Here is a 20,291-nt window from a genome sequence, read left to right as displayed (position 1 = left end):
GTGTTATGTCCACTGACAACTTTTTCAGCAAGCACACAAGATATCAACAGGGAAAACACAACTCTAGTGGCAGGAACAATTTATAAGTATGGCGTCACAAAGTATTAGTGGATAATATTTCAATTAAATGTTTAAGGGGGACAGTAAAACAATGTTTAATAAAATTACCTCTCTTGGTGTATGTGTGTGTGAGTGTGGGTCTGTGTGTGAAAGAGAGAGTGAGAGGATTTTGTCCACAGGTAGATAAGGGAGCCTTGACGACAAAAGTGCCCTTCAACCAGAGATGACAGAGCAGAGAGCAAGCATCTGCTCTGATAATAGTTTTGCACTTTGATCACTCTGTGGAGTCCGACCGGCAAAGTTATGAAAAAATACTTTCTCATTATAAAGTATTTGAAACTCAATTAGATAAAGAGCCTGGCTGTCTGTGACTGACAATCAGACACTGAATCCAAAGTCCCCTGCTACAGTTAAATAACCACAGCATGCACTCACATAGCCACGGCTTGGATTCTATCACACTATTCACAATATTCCTGACTAACACTGTGACTGTTAAAATGTATTAACAAGATTAATGTTAAAATAACTCGAATGAAAAAAGGTTGTTACATTTCAACATTAAATTCACAAAAGAAAAAAAATGAGATTCTAAGACACAAGACATAAAAGAATGTAATATATTTAAAGTAAAATATAATAAAATTAAATACAAAATATAACACTGTGGTAGGCAGCTGTACACTTATGATAAAATGAAACAACTGTAATGTAGACTAGATTATGGACGTGTGAGAACAGGAATCTAGACAGGAAGTCAAGTCAGGGGATAGCGGTGTCAAAACATGTCAGATTGATTCGCTTGAAAGCTCCAGCAGGGCAGAAGAGTTTGTGGCTGGGGTTTGGGACTTCCTCCACTGTGTCCATAAGGACTGTGTTTGGCTTGTGACCTGTTTTTTTAAATGAAGATTCAATCTGAGTGTTTATTTTTTCTTTGTCAAGTCAGACCTGCAAAGCAGAGCCAGAGAATCCGTACGTGATAACACTGCCCTCTAGTGGCTGATGTAAGGCATTACCTGTTATGGTTATGAAAAATCTCATAGAGATTGAAAGTCATGCTAAAGTGTTCTTGTTCGTTTTATATAACTAGTTAATTATGACAAAAATAAAATAACTGTTGATCATTTGAAGGCTTAAGCACTTCCACTCAGCACTTACATATCTGTGGGCAGGAACTGTGAGCAGCTGGAATACAAGCCAATTATTGAAACATTCAAACAATTCAAACACCTTCAACTGACTGAAAGTTGAACTTGTTGACTGAAATAACAGTTTGTTGGACAAGACTGCACTGGTTACAGTGTGCAGTCATGAATGCTTTGTCTTTTGTTAACCAAAGCTTTTGAGTGTTAGTTGAATATGTTTTACTTTTCTGGACAACTGGGAAAACACACTTTGTGAAAACAATGTAACCATGTAAAGTGGCAGTTTGATTATTGTCTCCAGTGGTGGCTCAGGATGTAGAGCCACAGATTAGAAGGTCATCCACTAATCAGAAGCTTGACGGTTCGATCTCCTTGGACCAAGGATCCAAGGATATCCAAGGATACGCATTTCAAAGTATCCTTGGACAAGATACTGTAACCCAAAATTGGTTGTTCCACCTGGTTGAGAGCATAAAGAAATCCATATTTAAGACATTGAAGGCTGATTGAATGAGCGAAACAAGTCAGAGCCCGAATGATGCCCACCACATGAGTTAATTTGGCATTTATTGTAAAGAACAAATGTAAATGTAAATGACAAATATTTGCTCTTCTCCATTACATTCATAGAATGTCACTTAACACTCCACCGACTCACATCTCTCCACCATACAACATTCAGAACAGAAACACCAACAGCAGTTTAACTAGCTGACAGCAGCACCGTGCTCTCTCCGTTACCTTAGCATCTGCTTTGTTTTATGTCTGCCTCTTTTTGATTAATAAATTAAAGACAATGGTACGCATATAACGCAAGATGCTCGTACTGTGGCAAACTGTGTTGATTAGTATTCAAGTATTCCCTTACTGATTATTTCTGTGCTGGATATTATACTATTATCTGCTTTTATGATGTTCACATCACATCATCATCATCTGTGGGTTACATTATGTGGCATAGTACAAGAATAACGTTTATGTAAACATTATGTACGTGTACTAAGAAAAAGAAAAACAGAGAACAAAATTTGTCTTGCAAAATGTATATGCTTTTTTGTTTACAGTGCAATCCCCATGCAATACCACATGCAATTATAGAGGGTGCATGAAGAAGAATATTGACCATGCATGACCTTGCACACAGAGCCCCCCCTGGTTCTACCAGAAGTGGCCTGCTGTCCTGACACCATCACATGATTTCCATTTAACTCCAGTGAAATATTACATCAATACAATATAACATCCTGACTCGTTTCTAAGGTGTGAGATAGTGATATCCACATGTAATGTAGATGACATGCACCCATGTCAGGTCCACCCTGTGTCAAGCATACTGCCTGTAGTCAAAGGTGTAACTGAAAACAGTCTTTCACACTGTGTGACCAGGCCAAACTAAGCTGAGCAGTGACTAGCCACAGCGTGAATGCGAACAGAATCCATCTAAACCATCAAATCATAGCTGCAAGTTGGCACTGTTGTATGCAAAATGCTTGTGGATTTAAAAATGGAAGTAATGGCTTAAGCACTGGCACAAATACATAAATCTTTGACATTTTAAAGCCATAACAAAACAAAAGCACTAAAACAACCAGCCTTAGAAAGCCTCTTGGTTTTACATTTGAAACTGATCTATCACAAAGGCCAAACTATCACGTTAGACAGGCATCAGACATGGAAAAACACACAAAGTAAATCACCGAAAAATGACACATTTTTCAGTGCAGTGAGGAGTTTTAACAAAATATTCACTGTGCAGTCATTAGTTGTTGTTTTTTTTTTTTTAAAAAGGCAACAAAATCAAATGCTGAACGTAGAAAGGCGTACTCTCAAAAACTAGCCATCCCCGTTTCTGTTTCACAAAACATTTGACAGAAGCTTTTGATGTACAGCTCAAAAGATACATTTACAATGAAAATTCAAGTAGATGTTTCATAAATCATTGATGAATTGTGACTTTTAATTTGATCAAGTGATATATTTGTCTTTAAAAACCTCTGAACTTTTAGATCGTGACTGCTTTGTCACATCCACTGTCCACCTACAGTACTCTCACATCCATCTGATGAATAAATATGGGAGAGTGCTCCGTTTAACAGCTGGCTGGAAATCATACGTAATATGAGACGGAATCTGTCACAATGCTCTCAAACAGTTACACAGTATTTTGAACAGATAGAGAACTATTACCATCTGAAACACTGGTTATTATCTTTGATTTGACATTAAACTCAAACCTGCAGAAAACGAACTCATTTTATTTTCAAATGAAAGTACTCAAAACTTGTACTGAATTGAACTGGCTGGCTAAAATTCCTTCACTGAAAACACACATAGCAGCATGCAGCTGGTTGGCAAATGTTGCCCAGGGGTAAAATTTGACAGTTTGTGACTGAAAAGATATCATAAATAGAAATATTGTGGATATTCTATGAACCTAAGGTCAACAGCTGATGCTGCAAAAACTAGATGAGTGTCCGAATCCTATTAACATCTCCCATCAACCCTGTATAAATACACATTTCAAAGCAGCTGCTCTTTGTCTGAACTCTGTCTTCAGGTCACTTTCACCCCTTAACAAACATTGCACAATGTGAAATAAATATAATGCCAGCTCCCATCAAACAGCATCAACATCTCTTTGCAACATTTTTCCCCATTCTGTAAAATATCAGGTTGTATACACATTAACTAACGGGGGACTTAAAAAGCTATTGCCATCCGTCGCCTCAATATTTCTCTGAGGAAAATTAACGTTCTTGCATTGTTTAATGTCAGTGGACACACAGCATTGACATTCAGTTTCCCTTTTAGCATGTCTAAGGTACTCTGTACACAAGTATCTTTAATAGTTTGTATCTTTAAAAATCTATTTGCCTCGACGCCAGCGAGACAAAAGAAAAAGGACTACATGCAGCCAACTGATGCCCGTTCAACCCTACATTATCTAAGTTAATCATTCAAATGCAAAGGAAACCAAGAATCACAATATTCTGATAAACGTCTTAAAAGGCTGGCTTTTTAAATGAACCTCTTAACTGAATGACAGCGGGTGAGTGTTGAACTGATTTATCTGTACTTGTTCTTCTCTGTGATTGCACTTAATGTAATCTCATCTTGTGTCAATCAATCCCTGCAAATTTAGCTCAAGATCTACTGAGGAAAAAACGCTCTCCTCAACAGGCATGTGACAATGATTTTATGGCACTGACCATCAATGGATCACTGAATGCTTTCGAGGTCTTTGCTGCGTCATCAACATCATATTTCATCACTTTTTATTCCGGGACTCAGGCAACAGTAATAATAGAATAAAAAACATTTTAAAGTCTTTTGCTGAGCACTAAGTATGTAAAGAAAGGTAAACTTTTTGACAATTTGTGGTTGGGCTAACAGTCCATTGTCCCAGGACGACCTCTTTTGTGTAGTGATAAATTGTTCGAGAGAAAAATAATTGGCCATGCACACAGAGTATTGCTAAGAGGTCATTTCATGGCTTAGGGATGGCCTGTTAAACGGTCCATCTGTACATTTCAGTGACTGTGCCCGCTTCCAAAAAAAAATTCTCAATTTCCCTCATTACATTCGGTCCTGTGATATCACTCGTCCCACGTCTGACAGGCAATTGTCCGAGCTGCTGCTCGCCAACGCACTGAGAGTGACATCATTTTGTCTCTGTTGTGGCATTTCCTCACCACTGACACCCTGGTTCCCTTAATCCGTCTTCCCATTCTCCTGAGGTGTGCCGGCTTTGCTCCGGCGTGCCGAGCGAAGCACTCTGTAGCAGCCGCGGGCAATCTTATGCATCCACATGACGTTCATGATGTCCAAGCAGATACTGGAGCAGATCCAGGCTACACGGCCACCCCAGGGCACCAGGTAGAAGGCTTCAGTGCCATAGACCGCGTACATACGAGTGTAGTAGACTGGCATGACAGCGATGCGGACCATGAAAAAAACGACTGCCATGGCAACCCCATTTGCCATGTTGGGCCGGGAGGACTTGGGGTAACCCAGTACCTCGAAGAACCAGCTGAAACACAAAACATAGTTAAGAAACAGGGTCTAGCAGCATTAAAGGAAAAGCTGAAGCCAATCACGAGTAACTTGACACTTGAAAGCTGTTACGTGACTGTTCTCTAAGATATGTTCAACTTCAGCTATATCAAGATAAACGGCTTAAAATAATCTCCCAGAACCAGTTTAACACAAAGAGAACATGCATCAAGCAGTGGATTCATTGTGTGATTAAAATTCCTAACAACACATTCTGACATATAATCTTAAGAAATGTTGTAAATTGAGCTTCAACCCTGAAATTAAAGACCCCAAGCCCGGCTCATCCGTAAGCAGGTACGTACCGCTGGTTCACACATGGTGTAGAAAACTCAGCAAGCAGACGGAAGTTAGCAAAATAAGGCAACATTCCTTGGCCCTGGAAGAACAAGGTAAGAACAGGAAGACCACAAAACATGAAAGGGACAAAAACAAGACACCAAGTCATTTAGATCCGCCTGCTCCTCGGAGTAACTAGGTAACTAAAGTACAGTATGTCTACAATTCAAAAGCATCTTTGGACATAACTGAATGACACTTCATTTTTCAAGAAATGCTTTTACAGTGTGGGGATTTCAGGTCTAAAATTAGATTAGGTCCTCACCAAATATAGACCTATTTGGCAGATTTAACAAAAGAGCCTTCTCCTTCAGGGCACACAATTATTCCTTCATGTTTTTTGGGCCAAAATTAGCCTGGTCTTTAATATGACTTCCTAATGATTCATTCTCTTCATTTATCGGGAGCAGAGACTCATCCTCACCATGGGAAGAGCATAAAGAACTGGTGATGTGTAAAAGAGCAGGTGTATTGCCTGAGAATGTTTTTAATCAAAGCCATTTGTTCACCTTTAAGGCTTGTTGACATATTTGACTTTAAATCAAAAGGGTTCATTCTCTGGGGAGCATGAATATGCTGACCACAAATAAATCAGTTTGATTATCTGATATATTGTATGTTGAAATTTTGGCTCAAGTATGGCACACAGCCCTCTTTATCCTCTGGAGACCATGACTATCTACAGCAAATTTAATGGAAATCAAACTTTAGATTTTTTAAGCTTAAGTATTTTGTTACAGAATAAGGTGTGAATATTTACAAAAATCTCAAGAAATCATGCTCTGGGAACCACGAGTATCAACATCAAATTTAATGGCTATACGACCAGTAACTCTCAGCACTTGACAGACAAAAACCTGCCCCGGCACCAGAATAAATGTTAGCAATGGATTTTTCTGTAAAACACAGGTATGTTCAAACTTAATATCTATTTGGGTGAAATTTTCAATCTTACGTTGTGACAATGCGGTGATCATAGTTTGGTTAGGTTTAGACAAATAAATAACACTGGTGCACTGGTTTTCTTATATGGTGCATTGCTTCAGCATCTTTTCACACTGTGTCTTGAATGCTCCGTTTTTAGCTGTGGAGTGGGACATCTCGCCTCTGTTCAATCTTTGATGAGAGTTGCACATGTGCATATTCATGCCAAGCAAGGTAGTGTGATCCAAGGACCTTATAATTAATCCAAAACAACATTGCTACAGCTGGTAAGCATGGTTGCAGTAGAGCCATATATATATTTAATAATATATATACAAATATGTATATTTATATAACTCCTGTTACATAGTGATGAACATAAGTTGGGGAAGTAAAGGCTTGACTGCAAACCAGGCGTTTTACACAGTGCAGGAGCAGTGTTTTCTGTGGGAGAGAGAAACTCCCTTTGGCGTGGATTTTGGGCTTTTTCAATTTGCAAGGCAAAAACCCAAAAAGCATAATATGACCTCTTTAAAACATTATGTAAATGATTGTAAACAGGTATAAAAGGTGCAAATACATGTTTTTCGTCATGTTTAAAAAATAAACTGCTGAACTTGAGGTGCCCTGATGCAACAAATGAAATGTTGTTGATGTTGAGTTACACTTCAAACTTTATTTTTGGGTGCATGTCGATCGCAATAGTAGCACCCTGTAGGCCTGAAACATCATGTTGTGGCAATACCCATTTTGCTCACCACAAACATGGCTGGAGATGTTGAGGTCTCCTTAATAACACGTGGCTTTGTCGCATGAAATGCAGTCTCGAACTGCGGTCACTGGCTTGGCAGGTCAATTTGGTACGTAGCCTATGACACATACAAATTTGAACATACGCAGGCTTGCAGAAGCTTAAACTGCCAACGTTTTATCTTGGCGACACACAAGGCAGACTTCTGGTGAGACAGTAAATGGCTTCGCCTCACATAAGGTGTCTAAATACTACAGTAAATGGCAAGAACATCTTTTCTCATCTACCTCTTAAAAAAACCCCAAAACACAAGAGGCAACGTGCAAAAATGTCCCATAACATGAAGCATTTTTGCAGTTATTAATATAATAATCACTTCACCCAAGTGTTAAGGTAATAATCACTAATGCATCCTTACAACACACTATATACAAACTACTGCTATCTCACACTTTGAAAAAAACCCAAAACATACTGTTAGACAATATACTATAGCAAGGTAATTGAGCAAATACCAACACAGCACAGGCTTATACATACTGTACAACCATACATACATTCAGCCAGCCACTATTTAAAGGGGCAATCAAAAGCCATGCAGAATAAAAAGCACAGTGTTTAACTGCAAGACCAGTAATTGTTTAGAAGATCGGGGCCTGAACACCATGTTGTTTTAGGTGTGAGATCATCTTCAGCAGGTTTTCCCACCTTGAAGTCAGAGCTGAATCATGGGTGCTTGAAACAATAATGCAACTAACAATGTCTGTAATACTGCCTGGTCAGTTTTAAAATGTAGAGACCACTGATAGTAATTTTGGACCTTGATAGAAGCCACTTTGGAGCCTTTAAGTGATCCTACAACAAGATAAGCAGCCATGGCTTTATTTCCATTCTGCTTTACAAAACCGCACGTTATTCAGCTTCTGCTAAATACAGTGAAGATGATCTTATGACCAAGACGTTTTCAGGACACCCCATCTTAAACACTGTTGACCTAGCCAGCCTTGCTAAATCAGCTTTGAACATCAAGCACTCAGACTGAAATAATGGTGTTAAAATTGCCATTAGCCAAATAAATTTCAATTAAGTGTTCTCTGTAAAAAGAGCCTCACAGAGAGTCAGAGTGCTAAGATGTTTATCTTAATTTTAACTGCAATGAGGTAGTTTGACTCATGTGTTCGAAAACTGATCTTGTGTTTAAGCCCAGACCATCAGAACTTCAGTCAAACTCAAAATTAAGATAAAAATCACAGTATTCAACTTCACTATAATTCAAGGTTATTTGGTTAGTGGCCTGACTTTTACAGCATGTGAGAGAAGACTTACCGTCAGAGCTGAAACAAGAGCTGGTCATTGTAACATACTTACTATGTGATACAAACAGGGTACATCTGCATTTCACTTTTTCTACCATATGATGTGAACACCTAGCATGAGCATGCTAGTACCCCTAGGAACTGGTAAGTCCATACTGTGACTGGGCATCATATCTGCTCAGTGCAACACAACAGCAATAGCAGCAGACAAGACAGGAATAAAGAAGTTCCCCATCTAGATCGAGACCTGCTCTGGGTTTTCTTAAATGACACACAACCCTTTTGGTAGTTTTTGCATGACAGAACCCGACTTGATGTTGGTAGTTTTTGCATGTAGGGTTTGAAGAAGGGGCTATTTATGTTAAAGTCAGCAGAGGACACAGAGACAGACAGACAGATATATTAGAAGAAAACAAAATAAAAGATGCCACCACGATTGGAAGCAAATAAGAAGCAACACTTACAACACTTAGAAGAGAGCATGCATCTAGTATTTACACAGCAGTTATTACATTACGCTTCCATTCTTTTTTGATTAATCTATACTTGACGGTTAAAACACACACAAAAGACATATTACTGTTCTGTTAAAAAAAAATCAGACACTGACTTGAACACTGTTTTCGCCAAGACATTAGTGACTGACTAATCATTAATCAAAACATACCAACAAGCTCACGAAATTAAGCTGATTTGCATTTATTTTTTTAAAAACACGGAATCTGAGTAAATGTAATTCTTAATTTGGCTGCGTGCCTCAGTGTTTAATATCGAGTAAGTAGAATTCATTGTGTATTTGACATGAATACTTCCACATAAACACACTCAACACATTAACTAATAAGAGACTTTGACAACATACGACAAAATTCGACTGGGTACAAGACTAAATCAAATGAAAAATGACATCAAGGGTTAGCCAATTTGATTGTTTTCACCGCAGATGTAAGGTGGCTACAGTAACGTGGCCTTCTTATTCCTACCACAGGTGACTAACGAGGAGCAATCATTCTGTTATCCCACATGAAATTCACATCTAGTCTGAGGAAACAGTCGTGAGTGTCCAGTAACAGTATGGCCTACTTCGTCTCATTTACCTAATATAACATGTTCGATACAGGTGCTTGCTCTGGTTCTCTCACTGAAAGGCTGGATTTACAGTCAGTTATAATCCATAGCTTTATTTACAAAGATGTGACACTGCTTTAATCTTATCATTTTTGTTTAGACACAGAAAAGGTGGACCTCATTAACAAAGCAATGAAGACAGACATAATAATGGATGCCAACATGATTTTGTGTCACAATAAAAGGAGAAAAACAAATCCGTAAATCCAGCCAGTAACAGGGATGTAGATGGGGTAAGATGTAAATCTGGGCAGCAAGTGGTTAACACTAAATATGTAGTTGAACGAAACGTCCAAAGTGCTTTACAGCTGTTTGCCAAGATTGTGTAATAATTTGCCAGAGTATTGGCATGTCAGTGGGAAGCATTTTTTAAAAAACAATCCAAGATCAGTTTCAGTATGGGGACTCGGAGGCAGAGCAACGCACACTGTATGTCCTTTAGCATTTTCTTTCTTTATAGAAAATACAGAACATGTGTTGTAGGGAGTTCAGTTTGCTTAACTAAAATAAAAACTGACTTTGAGGGCATTAACAGCAGTAAGTCTAGAGTACATTCAACAAGGGCCTGGCTATTTGGTGATGCACCTGGGCTCATGTGGTTGACATTATCTGAGTGGCTTTGTCAGTTTTCCCTCATCGATGAGTGTCAGGACAAGTGTAAGGAGGAGAAAGAGGAGGCAAAACTAGAATTTGGCACAAAAACAGACAGGTGGAAGGTACTGTAGATAGGCAGGTAAGTAATTAGAACTGTTTGTTGGCATGCACAGTAACAAGAAAAGGAACCCTGTCTGTGTAGAACTGCCAGCATGCACACAGTGGTTACAGTTAGGCATTCAGCTGCGCTAAGCTTGGAGAGGTTCAGCTTACGTCAGATTCACACAACATTGAAGGGGGTCAGTAGAACAAACAGAAAGCACAGAAATTGTAAGGGCAAGGTGAGGGGGGAGGGAGGGGTTTCTCAGCCAGTACCATCATTGAGCATTCCATGCAAAAAATACCATAGTCATTCATTTCCATAATAATTATCCACAGATCCTGGCGACCTAGAGGGTTTCAGATTAAACCAAGAGTGAACAGCACTGCCCATAAACGCTGAGTACATTAAACTATGTCCATACAAAGATAAGAGCCAACTGTATAAAAGCGGTGCAGCAATAAGTAATCAGTCACTAATTGGTACGTCAGTTCAGTTGCAAAATTAGAATCAGGCCATATCTCAGATGATTTTTGCAAAAATTATACAGGCCACCACCACAGCTTTCAAACCTAGAAGCTGAGTTGGTGTCTTCAGAGGGTCAGTGACCATGTTTTATGGTGACAGGGCCTTTGCAGGGCAGCTCTAAACCTGAGTGAAATGACAAACTTACTTGAAACCTACATTTACCAACGTTGTTACCGCAATCATGACCACACCATTGAGACTTATAAAATTAAAAAAATACAACCAAGTGATACTTATACATGTAGGTGATGCTAAAACTGGGCAGGCAAACAATGACACCTGCTGGAATGTACAATCTTTTATGGACACTGATCACTCACTAAATGTAGCTTTTTTCCTGCTATTACTGAAAGCAATCAACTCAAAAAGAGTGGATTTTAAACACCCATAAGGTTTCCTTCCCTGCTGTGTTTGCTGACCTTGTCTTGTGCATATTTACGTTGCCTACAGTATATATGAGCAGCATGGCTGCAGGGGGACAGTCAAGGACACTTGCATTAGTTAAAAAAACTCAACTTGACAGGACACAGCTGTTCACCCTTGGTTGTCTCCTTCCCATCTTGCCTGCACGTTCTGCTATTGGACAATAGGGCACTCACCAGTACATAGTAGTAAGCATACAACGCTGCCAGATGGTGAATTACAAAAAACTTGTCGCCTATCGCCTTCCAATAGTAAAATATTAGCAGCAGATCTGGAAAACAAAAGTACAGAGGAAAGAGAGATAACATGTTATTGCTGCAATCAAAACAATTAAAGCACAAATAAGAAGGTCAGAGTGTCCCAAATCAAAGTTAGTCATCCAAGCATCAAGATAAGCACATTTTGTTACCAGTTACATGTGTGTCCTAATGGCCTCACTTTCACAAACATCACTTGTGTTAACAGTGCGTTTTTCTTACCAGATATGAGGTAGCCTGTTGTGATGGCAACATTAGTCTTCACCAGTGTAGGATCTCCCCTGTTGAAAAAAAAGAAAATAGCACATTTGGTTTGACTGGTTTGTGTGATTAAATTAAGTCCTTAAGTGTAGGTGTTGATGGTTTCTGACGTCAGTGATGAGTGTTGGTATCAAAACGGAAACTGAGGTAGACAGCACCTGAATGAGTAGAGCGCTTCCAAGCTACCAGGGGATTTCCCATTCACGTCAAGAAGACGCCGAGAGCCAAATGTGCCAAAATTTGTCCCAGAATTGGCCAAATGCACTTGTCACTAACGTCCTGGTGCTCTTGGTTGTTCCTGTCAATCTCTCCATTGTAGCGTTCTAGCCCAGCACATCAGCAGTTTAAACTGACAACTGTGGAACATTTACTGCTCAAAATCCTTGGTAATTTTTGAAACAGTGGTTGTTTGAATCACACAAGCAGGTTTCTCATTTCCAGGTGATTTTACACCAGCTGAAGGTAACTCCTCAAGTGAGCTGAAAACTCATAATATTCCCAGTTAACCTGTTTTAAAATGAAAACGATAAAGGGATTTTAATTATGCACTTGTTGGCGAGCCTACAGGTATGATGTAGAGGCTAAAGCTACATGTCAACATCCCCATAGGATGACATGGGAATGAAGAGCAGCACTCTTCTTGTACTGTAGCTGTAGTGATGTAAGGAAAGTATTCTTTACAAAAAATGAGTTAAAATGTTATCTCATATATAACTATTACATGTTTGTTTCACTTTACAAGGGAACAAGCTTTGATGTGAGCTTTGACAAAAAAAAAAAAAAGTAACACTACCTCTGATAACAGGCTTTGCTGGAGTTGATGGAATGTAAAGTTCCCTAAATCTGATAAAGAGCAGGACAGGGCTGCTGTTGTGATCCTCAACACTGATAGAGACAAGTCCCGGCCCCCACACGGTGAATGTCGGCTCTAAACTGGGTTTTTTTTACTAGTATGCCCTCTAAACCCACATAATAACGAAGATAGCTATATGCTAACGTTAGCTCTCACATTATAAAACATAATAAGTTTGTACGATATGCACGATAAAGAAGAAAAAAAACATGTACATGTCTAACAAGAGATTTCCAAATCTAAAGTTACCATCTAGCATTTACCCTGGCCTTGGAAGTAATGCTAGGTTAGACTTGTCATGCTGTACTAAATGAACCGAAAGTACTGAAAGTAAAGGTTAAAAACATGCGTTGTAACCAAGCTCTCACCAGACGGGGTCTTCATTGACGGCATCATCAAACAACAAGATGTGGAGACAGAAGATTCCCACCAGCAGTGCGTGAAACGTCGACACCGTCCTGGAATGAAAACGCAAAAAACAAAACACAGCTGTGACGATCTGTTCCTGTCATGCAACAGCAGATGCTGACACATGTCAGAGATTTTTCTGTATGATAAGCATGCTAAAAAGGACTAGAGGACATTTATCTTTATTCATGAAAAGTGCCTTGGAGCTGCTCTGGATTTTTAGCACTCGCAGTGAATCAACTGATTGCCTGTCAGGGAGGCACACAGATTCAGACCAATTAGACTAAGAGATTAAACACTGCTGAAGGGTCAGGCAGAGCGGCACAGAGTCCCAGTCAGTCATTAAGGCAGCGAGACAGTCCAACAGTTCTCAGCGATCAGTCAGGAAGACAGAATGACAGCCACACTGACTGTAAGACTGTTTAAACAGAATCCGTAAAGTCACCGGCCTCAACAGGAAGCCACATAGCCTGGATCCATCTCCACCGTCAATTTTCATTTGCTCATAAACCATACGACCATTTCAATTTCACAAGTGCTCTCGTGAGTAATAAATGGAATATGAGAGAAAATGAAAATGAGCGATTGATGCGAGTTGGACCGGGCTGGATCTCTCTGAACACTCTCTCCCACTGGACATCCAATGGCCTTCAATCTACACTACAGCGTTCACCATTCCCCTGGTGCTTAAAGATCACAGCAGCCTGTCTGTCCCTCCGACGACACAAACACACTCCATCGTTTTGTTCCGATCTAGTTGTTCTTGCCAGTATCTGCGCTATTCCCACAACAAGTTCGCAGATGACAGCAGATGACACTTGCTTGTTGTCTGATCAAACGGTCTAGTCATCGGCACGAACACGGTGGCCCTGAAGAATTCCTGCTCGTCTGTTCATTTTGACTGATAAACTGTGATGACAAAACATACAGTTGATTAAATGTGACAAGGATAATGTGACTGTTAAAGGTTGAGGTTAGATAACTTTACTTTTTATAAACGTATCATTGTTGCAGATTGACATGAGCTGTATCCTGCAATGTCCTGCACTGGCCACAATCAGAGGAGAAGAGCATATGAAGAGCAAATAAATCGAATAATTTGCTAAAAAACGACGATATCTTCACTCTTACAACTTTAAACTGGGGATCTGTTTTATACTAGTCTGACTGCTTGTGCAACATGATGTCAGATATGAAGCTGGTGGTTAAGATGACACCATACTAAAGAGGAATGACGGCAACAGGCATGAAAATGGAGTTGTGAACAACATGCTGATATCAAATGGCGACGAAGGCTCCCGGCCAAAAAGCTGCACTTGAACACATCCCAAAGACTGCAGCCGATGGCCAACTCATATGTTCTGCACTTATAATAACTCTCCATACCACCAGGTAGTGATAGTGTATAGTCACTGTTCAAAAGGGAAGACCGGAAGACTCACGACTGCGGATATACAAACCGTTGTTTTAATAAAGCGGCATTTTTTGACACGTCTTTCGCTGATACAGCCACTTTTAATAGAGAATATGTCAAGTGAAAAGGCGGATGCATAAAATAAGGAGAAACCGCACTGTACGAGTGAAATCATGGATAATACAGCAACCGGCTCAGGCGCTTTCCCTTTCTTTTTAGGTTTCTCTTCTCATTAACTGATTTGCTTAGCTGAACAGCCAATCAGAGAGATTTCTCTCTCAGATGGGTTCTGGGCTACGTTTAATCAGCTTAAAAGCCAAGGGGGGCAACTAATGCTAAAGGATCGGGACACACCTCAACAACTAGACTCATAAACGCTCACCGACGGCCCCGACTATGGCAGACAGCCAACTGTCGGCCAGGTGTTTTTTTTTTTTTAAGTACAGGAATATAGATGAACAGTTTTGAGTCCAGGATTTTCTGATGGTTTACAATATGTAAAAACTAAACAAGGTTTAATATGTCAGCCAGAGACACAGTACCTCTTATAATAAAATGATAAAAAGGCTTGAAAAGAAAAACATCATTCCATTCAGTTTCCACCATGCTGCTGGCACAAACATTGCAAAATACACAACACAACCGACTAGTGAGTCAGATACTAGTGTCACAGGAAATATGTGGGCTGACTGTCAGTGCATATCTTTGGAGCCAGCTGAAACAATGCCCCTCCGGGCAACACCAGCGTCACACTCCCTGCTGTACATAAGCATGTAGAGATTCAGACTTGTCGTGATTTTAAGTTCGTTTCAGGTCACCTTGAGTTCCATTCCACCTTCTGCTTGTCACTGAGGCCGAGGAAGCCGGGGCTAATGCGCGTGGACATCCAGGGGCTGACTTTGTGGAAGAGCCACTGGAAGGTGAAGAAACTGGTCACCGAGATGGTGAGGATAAGCTGGCTGAATGGGTCCATGGCCACCCAACCCCACTGTGAGAGGATGGAGAGAAGGAGGGGAAAGGTTAGAAAGAAGACAACAACAAAGAAGCTCAATATCCAGATTCACAACATTTTGTAGTTTTTTACTTTATGGAATCCGATGGGTCTCCATATTAATGAAGGCGCACAGAAAGATTTATAAACGCATTTTGTGATTTATATATAGGTGACTGCACAAAAATATTTTTCAATGCACAGAAAATACACAGAAATATTTGTTGTTTTAAACAAATGTGATACAAATTCTCAAATATATGAATTTAAATGTTTTTTCATTATGGTGTTACATTTATACACAGACTGTTGAACCTGCATTCACAAACCTTATTGCATTTACGTGTGGGTTTTCATGAGACTTCCTGCCACAGCTTGACGCTTGTGTTGAGCGATAAATTGCATTTTCATCTTTCAGTGCGACTGACACACTGCAAAAGCCTGCCTGAAATGCGACGCATAAGAAAAGTCTATTCATTTTTGCACACCATCTACTCACACTCAGATGGACACGTTTAGCCAATCAAACGAAGCCCCAGCTAGCCATCAGCTACACTCTGATTAACTGGGCTTGTGACTGCTAGGCTAGCCAGCACGATGGCTGAGGAAGGAGTGAAGAGCTAAAATGGGCACTTCAATTCATGTTTATTTATTGCTAGTCATATCTTCATCACAATATTGAACAATATTGAAAATCGCAGACATTTCTCATAATTTGCAGCCCTACTAGATGCTCAAATGCGTTTTTTTTGTCACCTATCAGACGTCTCCTTTCATTTAAGCCAATCACATAAGCGTAGATTCAGTCTACTCTGCAATTATAACACAAAGACAAACTCACGGATTCCATATTCCTTCGGTATCACTTGACACTTTCAGGTCAGCCAAACCAAACCAGCTGGTGTCATAGCTATCCGGCGACCTCTGACAACAACTACAATCCGTCAGGAAAAAACACACCTGCCACAAACGGCTCAGTCAATTTTTAACTCCACTGTCTGACTGGAGTTAAACATTGTCCTGTAAACGTATCGTTTCCTGGGTCGATGTGACAGGAAATGAGGCTCTTCTGACAGAAAAAAAGTATCAAGTGTCAATATGTTTGCTGGGACTAGTTATTGTGGTTTCAGCTCACACAGCTTCTAAAAAAACCACACACACCTACTTTCCCAGGAAGCTCTGCAACAAAAACCGTTATCTATTGTATCTATGCTCACCATAGAGACCCAGTTAACTGCAACAGAAGAATGTGCTTTTCACCCTACCCTGTGTTTACTTCTGTTAAATTGTCCAGTTTGTGTGTGATTTAACGACGACGATATAAGTCGATTTATTGCACAGCTATAATAAAAGGCGAACATTTCAGTTACTTTTTCTATTTTAAGGGGGTTGTGGGAGACTGGTATCACAGCTTTGTTGTTAGAGCATCCCAAATGGGCACGGGTCAGCCTTGTGTTGGAAAATGAAAGTGGAGCATGGGCACACGGTATGAAGGGTGATCAGCATGGAATGGTTCAATAAAATCCATTTCATATATGTGCACAATATAATCCAACATCTAGGCCCCGGTACTGTGCTACAGTCCTGTTCCCAAAAATCCATTTGTCATATCAATATTAATTACAACTGAAAAGTGAGTGTTCTCTGTGAGACAAGAGAAGATCCAAAATGATTGGCTCTGCGTGCACGTCGGCATGCAGCCAGTAAATGTATGTCAGAGACAGAGGTTCACTGCAGCACACACCACTGAACTGTTTTATGAGTTATTTGCATATTGACCTGATTTGACTGTGTAAGAGGCAAACTCAGTTTACTTTAACGGCATATTTACATCTCCTGAGCAATAGATCGGTCTCCCAGCACATGCACACAAAAACCACACAGTCCCTGGAGCTGTGGCCTTGGTGATTTTATACCTTGCCTTTGTTCCTCTGTTGCGCCACAGAAATGCTTGAGGACAAACAGCGCACTTCACTAAAGCACTGTAGCCAAGAAAGAGTCACCAGGGAACAAAAAGGCCAATTCTACAGAGTCCTGCCTGTGATGCATTAGTGGGCAATGAGCACCAGTACTTTAATGTAGCATGCTGAAAGGCAAAAAGACTTTTTGTGAGTAGAGGGACACTCAAAGAGTCCATACCATGACTTTGACTGTGGAGATTGCCAGGGGCTGCCTTTAGCCATTCTTACAAAGCACAGTGTAGGATTGTTTTAGGTACACACACACACACACACGTTTGCGTGCTGTTCGACCCATGACGGACCCTGTTGCCAAGGGCAAATGGTTACAAAGGTCGACTTAAGGATACAGAGAGGAAACAGCTGAAGCATAAATGAGAACAAAGCACTACTGCTCGCATGAAAATCATACACACTTGTCGAGTTGGGTGTGTTTCTTTTGCAGATATTTATGAATTTTAAACACCTTGTAATAAACAGCGGATTCGCCATGGTTCTAATGAGCTGAGAAAGTCGAAGTGAAGGCTGAATGGGACGTGACATGAAGTCAGTGTAGGTGAAACCACAGAGCAGGAGGTAAAACACAACAACCTGCTCACACACTTCCTGGCAAACCTGTTAAGCTTTAAGATGTCTGGCTGTTACAGATCTTTGCTGATAAAGACAACGTAAAGCTCCACCCAAAACACATGCAATTATTTTGAAAAACACATTTTTCATGAGGCATAAAAGCAGATGCCAGCCTGTGAAAGTAAATGGCAATTACAAGGTGGAAAGATTGAGCTCTAACTCCAGTGTCATCCAGACCCCCATTGATTTATTATGGCCCCAACCATTCAGATTGAGAGCAGCATGTTTGGGCCCGCCTTAAGGATAGGCCCGGTCTTAATTTTTCTAGGAAGTGGAGTCCATTTCCACAGAGCTGAGCTGAAACAGGTTTCAGATTGTTTTGCCAGCTTATGTTTCCATAACCAGTGGCACGTTAGGATAAAACGCGCTTGCGTAAAACGGGTGGACCTCTTTTTTTTTTTTTTTCTCCTTTTTTTGTTTTTACACCGAGGGAAACGATACCCACCCCCTCCCCACGAAAATAACTTCGCTATGTGCATCACCGGACAGCGTTTTAGAGATGCGCCGAAGCAAACATGTTACCAACCGAGAGCCATGAGGAATATAACGGCGCACGCAAGGCCAGTTCACGCCGCAGTGCTAAGCCAGCTGCTGTGAAATGTGTTGAAGGAGGAGGGGGGGTCAAAAAATACAAAAAAAACAACACTGGCCTGCTCGTGTTTGTGTGTGCCAGCCGCGGCTGTGAACGCAGAGACGATCCAAGCTCACCAGATGCACTCACCTTATGACTTTCATTAAGATGATTTGCGCCCTCACTCCCTCAGCTGGTTGTGGTTGGCAGGGGTCGCTCGCAACGCCGCGTACGTTGAGCCGGAGCCACGGCCATGTCGAGTCATTTTTGGATAAACAAGAAGACAGCCCGCCTCTTGCTTGCTTGCTCAACTCACACACACACACACACGCACGCTAACAAGTTGTGGGGGATGCAGCGGGGCTGGAGCTCTGTGCCTGTGCCAGCTGCTTTGCGGCGTTTACCGAGAATCCCATCCAACGCCGAACGTGCATAATTGCAGAGGTGCAGTCAGATCGTGCAGCTCGACGCTCGATTACAGGGATGATGGAGAGAGAGGGGGGTGTTGTTGGTGTGTGAGCTGACTCTCTCTCTCTCTCTCTCTCTCTCTCTCTCTCTCTCCACCCCCTCTCTCTCTTTCCTATAGGGCTCAAATTACAGCTGAATTCTTAAAGATACACACACACACACACACACACACACACACACACACACACACACACACACACCACAGTGGTCTGCCCAAGAACCACTCGCCTGTGTCTATTTATAGCCGAGGCTTGTTGAACTGATCCAGGCTAAATCAGACAAGATAGCCAGTGAGCGAGGCCCACACTGCAGCCCACTGGTCTCATACTGTATGAATGAATCCCTCTCTGTCTCCCTCTTTGCATTAATCTTTTTTTTTTTTTTTTTTAGCCATATGTAATATGTGTCACACACACACACACACACACACACACACACACACACACACACACACACACACATTCTGCACAGCTTATTCTCCCAGATGCACAAGATTATTAGGCTACTATAAGAAGCGGTGAGTAAGCATCAGAGGCTGTAAACATGCTCATTGGGTTCAGTAAAAGGAAATAAAATAAAACAAATCAGATAGCAGAAAAGAAAAAAAAGACAGCATGGCGCTTAGCCCTTCCTTAGATAGTGCAATGTCCACCCATGAACCCTCCCAGAGGGCAGATGATAGATCAAATGACCAGTGGCTACAATATAAAATTACATCTCCTATAAATTGAATGTGCAAGGCCGGCGTATTTGCAGCACAGAGATGTAAATCATTATGAGCTGATTTGCAGACTAATGCTGTATGGCTTTATATGCATCAAACATTTCCCACAACGCAACTTCGCCACTGAGTGACATCACTGGAGGTAAATTTATCAGATAACATGCAGCCTTCGCAGAAGCCACAAAAGTCTTATACAACTTTTTTCGCCCCACATATTATGCAGTAGTACATCCCAAGACCTGTAAACACACTTTAATGTGTAAAACTGGTGGAGTTACCCTTTAACCTTGAGCTCCTCACTGCTGGCAAACATTGCTCTGGCAGCTAAGCAAGCATGACTCAAAACATACAGTATATTTACAGAGCATTGATTGCCTAAATCATTGACTGTCTAA

General features: G+C 40.8%; 1 protein-coding gene across 1 annotated transcript; it reads right to left on the bottom strand.

Annotated features, from left to right (window-relative positions):
- Positions 1–1,755: 1,755 nt before the first annotated feature.
- tlcd4a (TLC domain containing 4a) lies at positions 1,756–19,234 on the bottom strand. The gene is made up of 7 exons (XM_073487920.1): positions 18,855–19,234; positions 15,373–15,542; positions 13,101–13,190; positions 11,841–11,899; positions 11,538–11,632; positions 5,564–5,637; positions 1,756–5,235 (listed from the first exon to the last, which is right to left on the bottom strand). The coding sequence occupies exons 2-7, from the start codon at positions 15,525–15,527 to the stop codon at positions 4,917–4,919; spliced, it is 792 nt and encodes a 263-aa protein (XP_073344021.1). The 5' UTR covers positions 15,528–15,542; positions 18,855–19,234; the 3' UTR covers positions 1,756–4,916.
- Between the last annotated feature and the right edge of the window lie 1,057 nt (positions 19,235–20,291).

Source organism: Pagrus major, chromosome 19 (assembly GCF_040436345.1).
Source record: "Pagrus major chromosome 19, Pma_NU_1.0".
NCBI classification, from domain to species: domain Eukaryota; kingdom Metazoa; phylum Chordata; class Actinopteri; order Spariformes; family Sparidae; genus Pagrus; species Pagrus major.
This window is presented reverse-complemented; position numbering and strand designations above follow the sequence as displayed.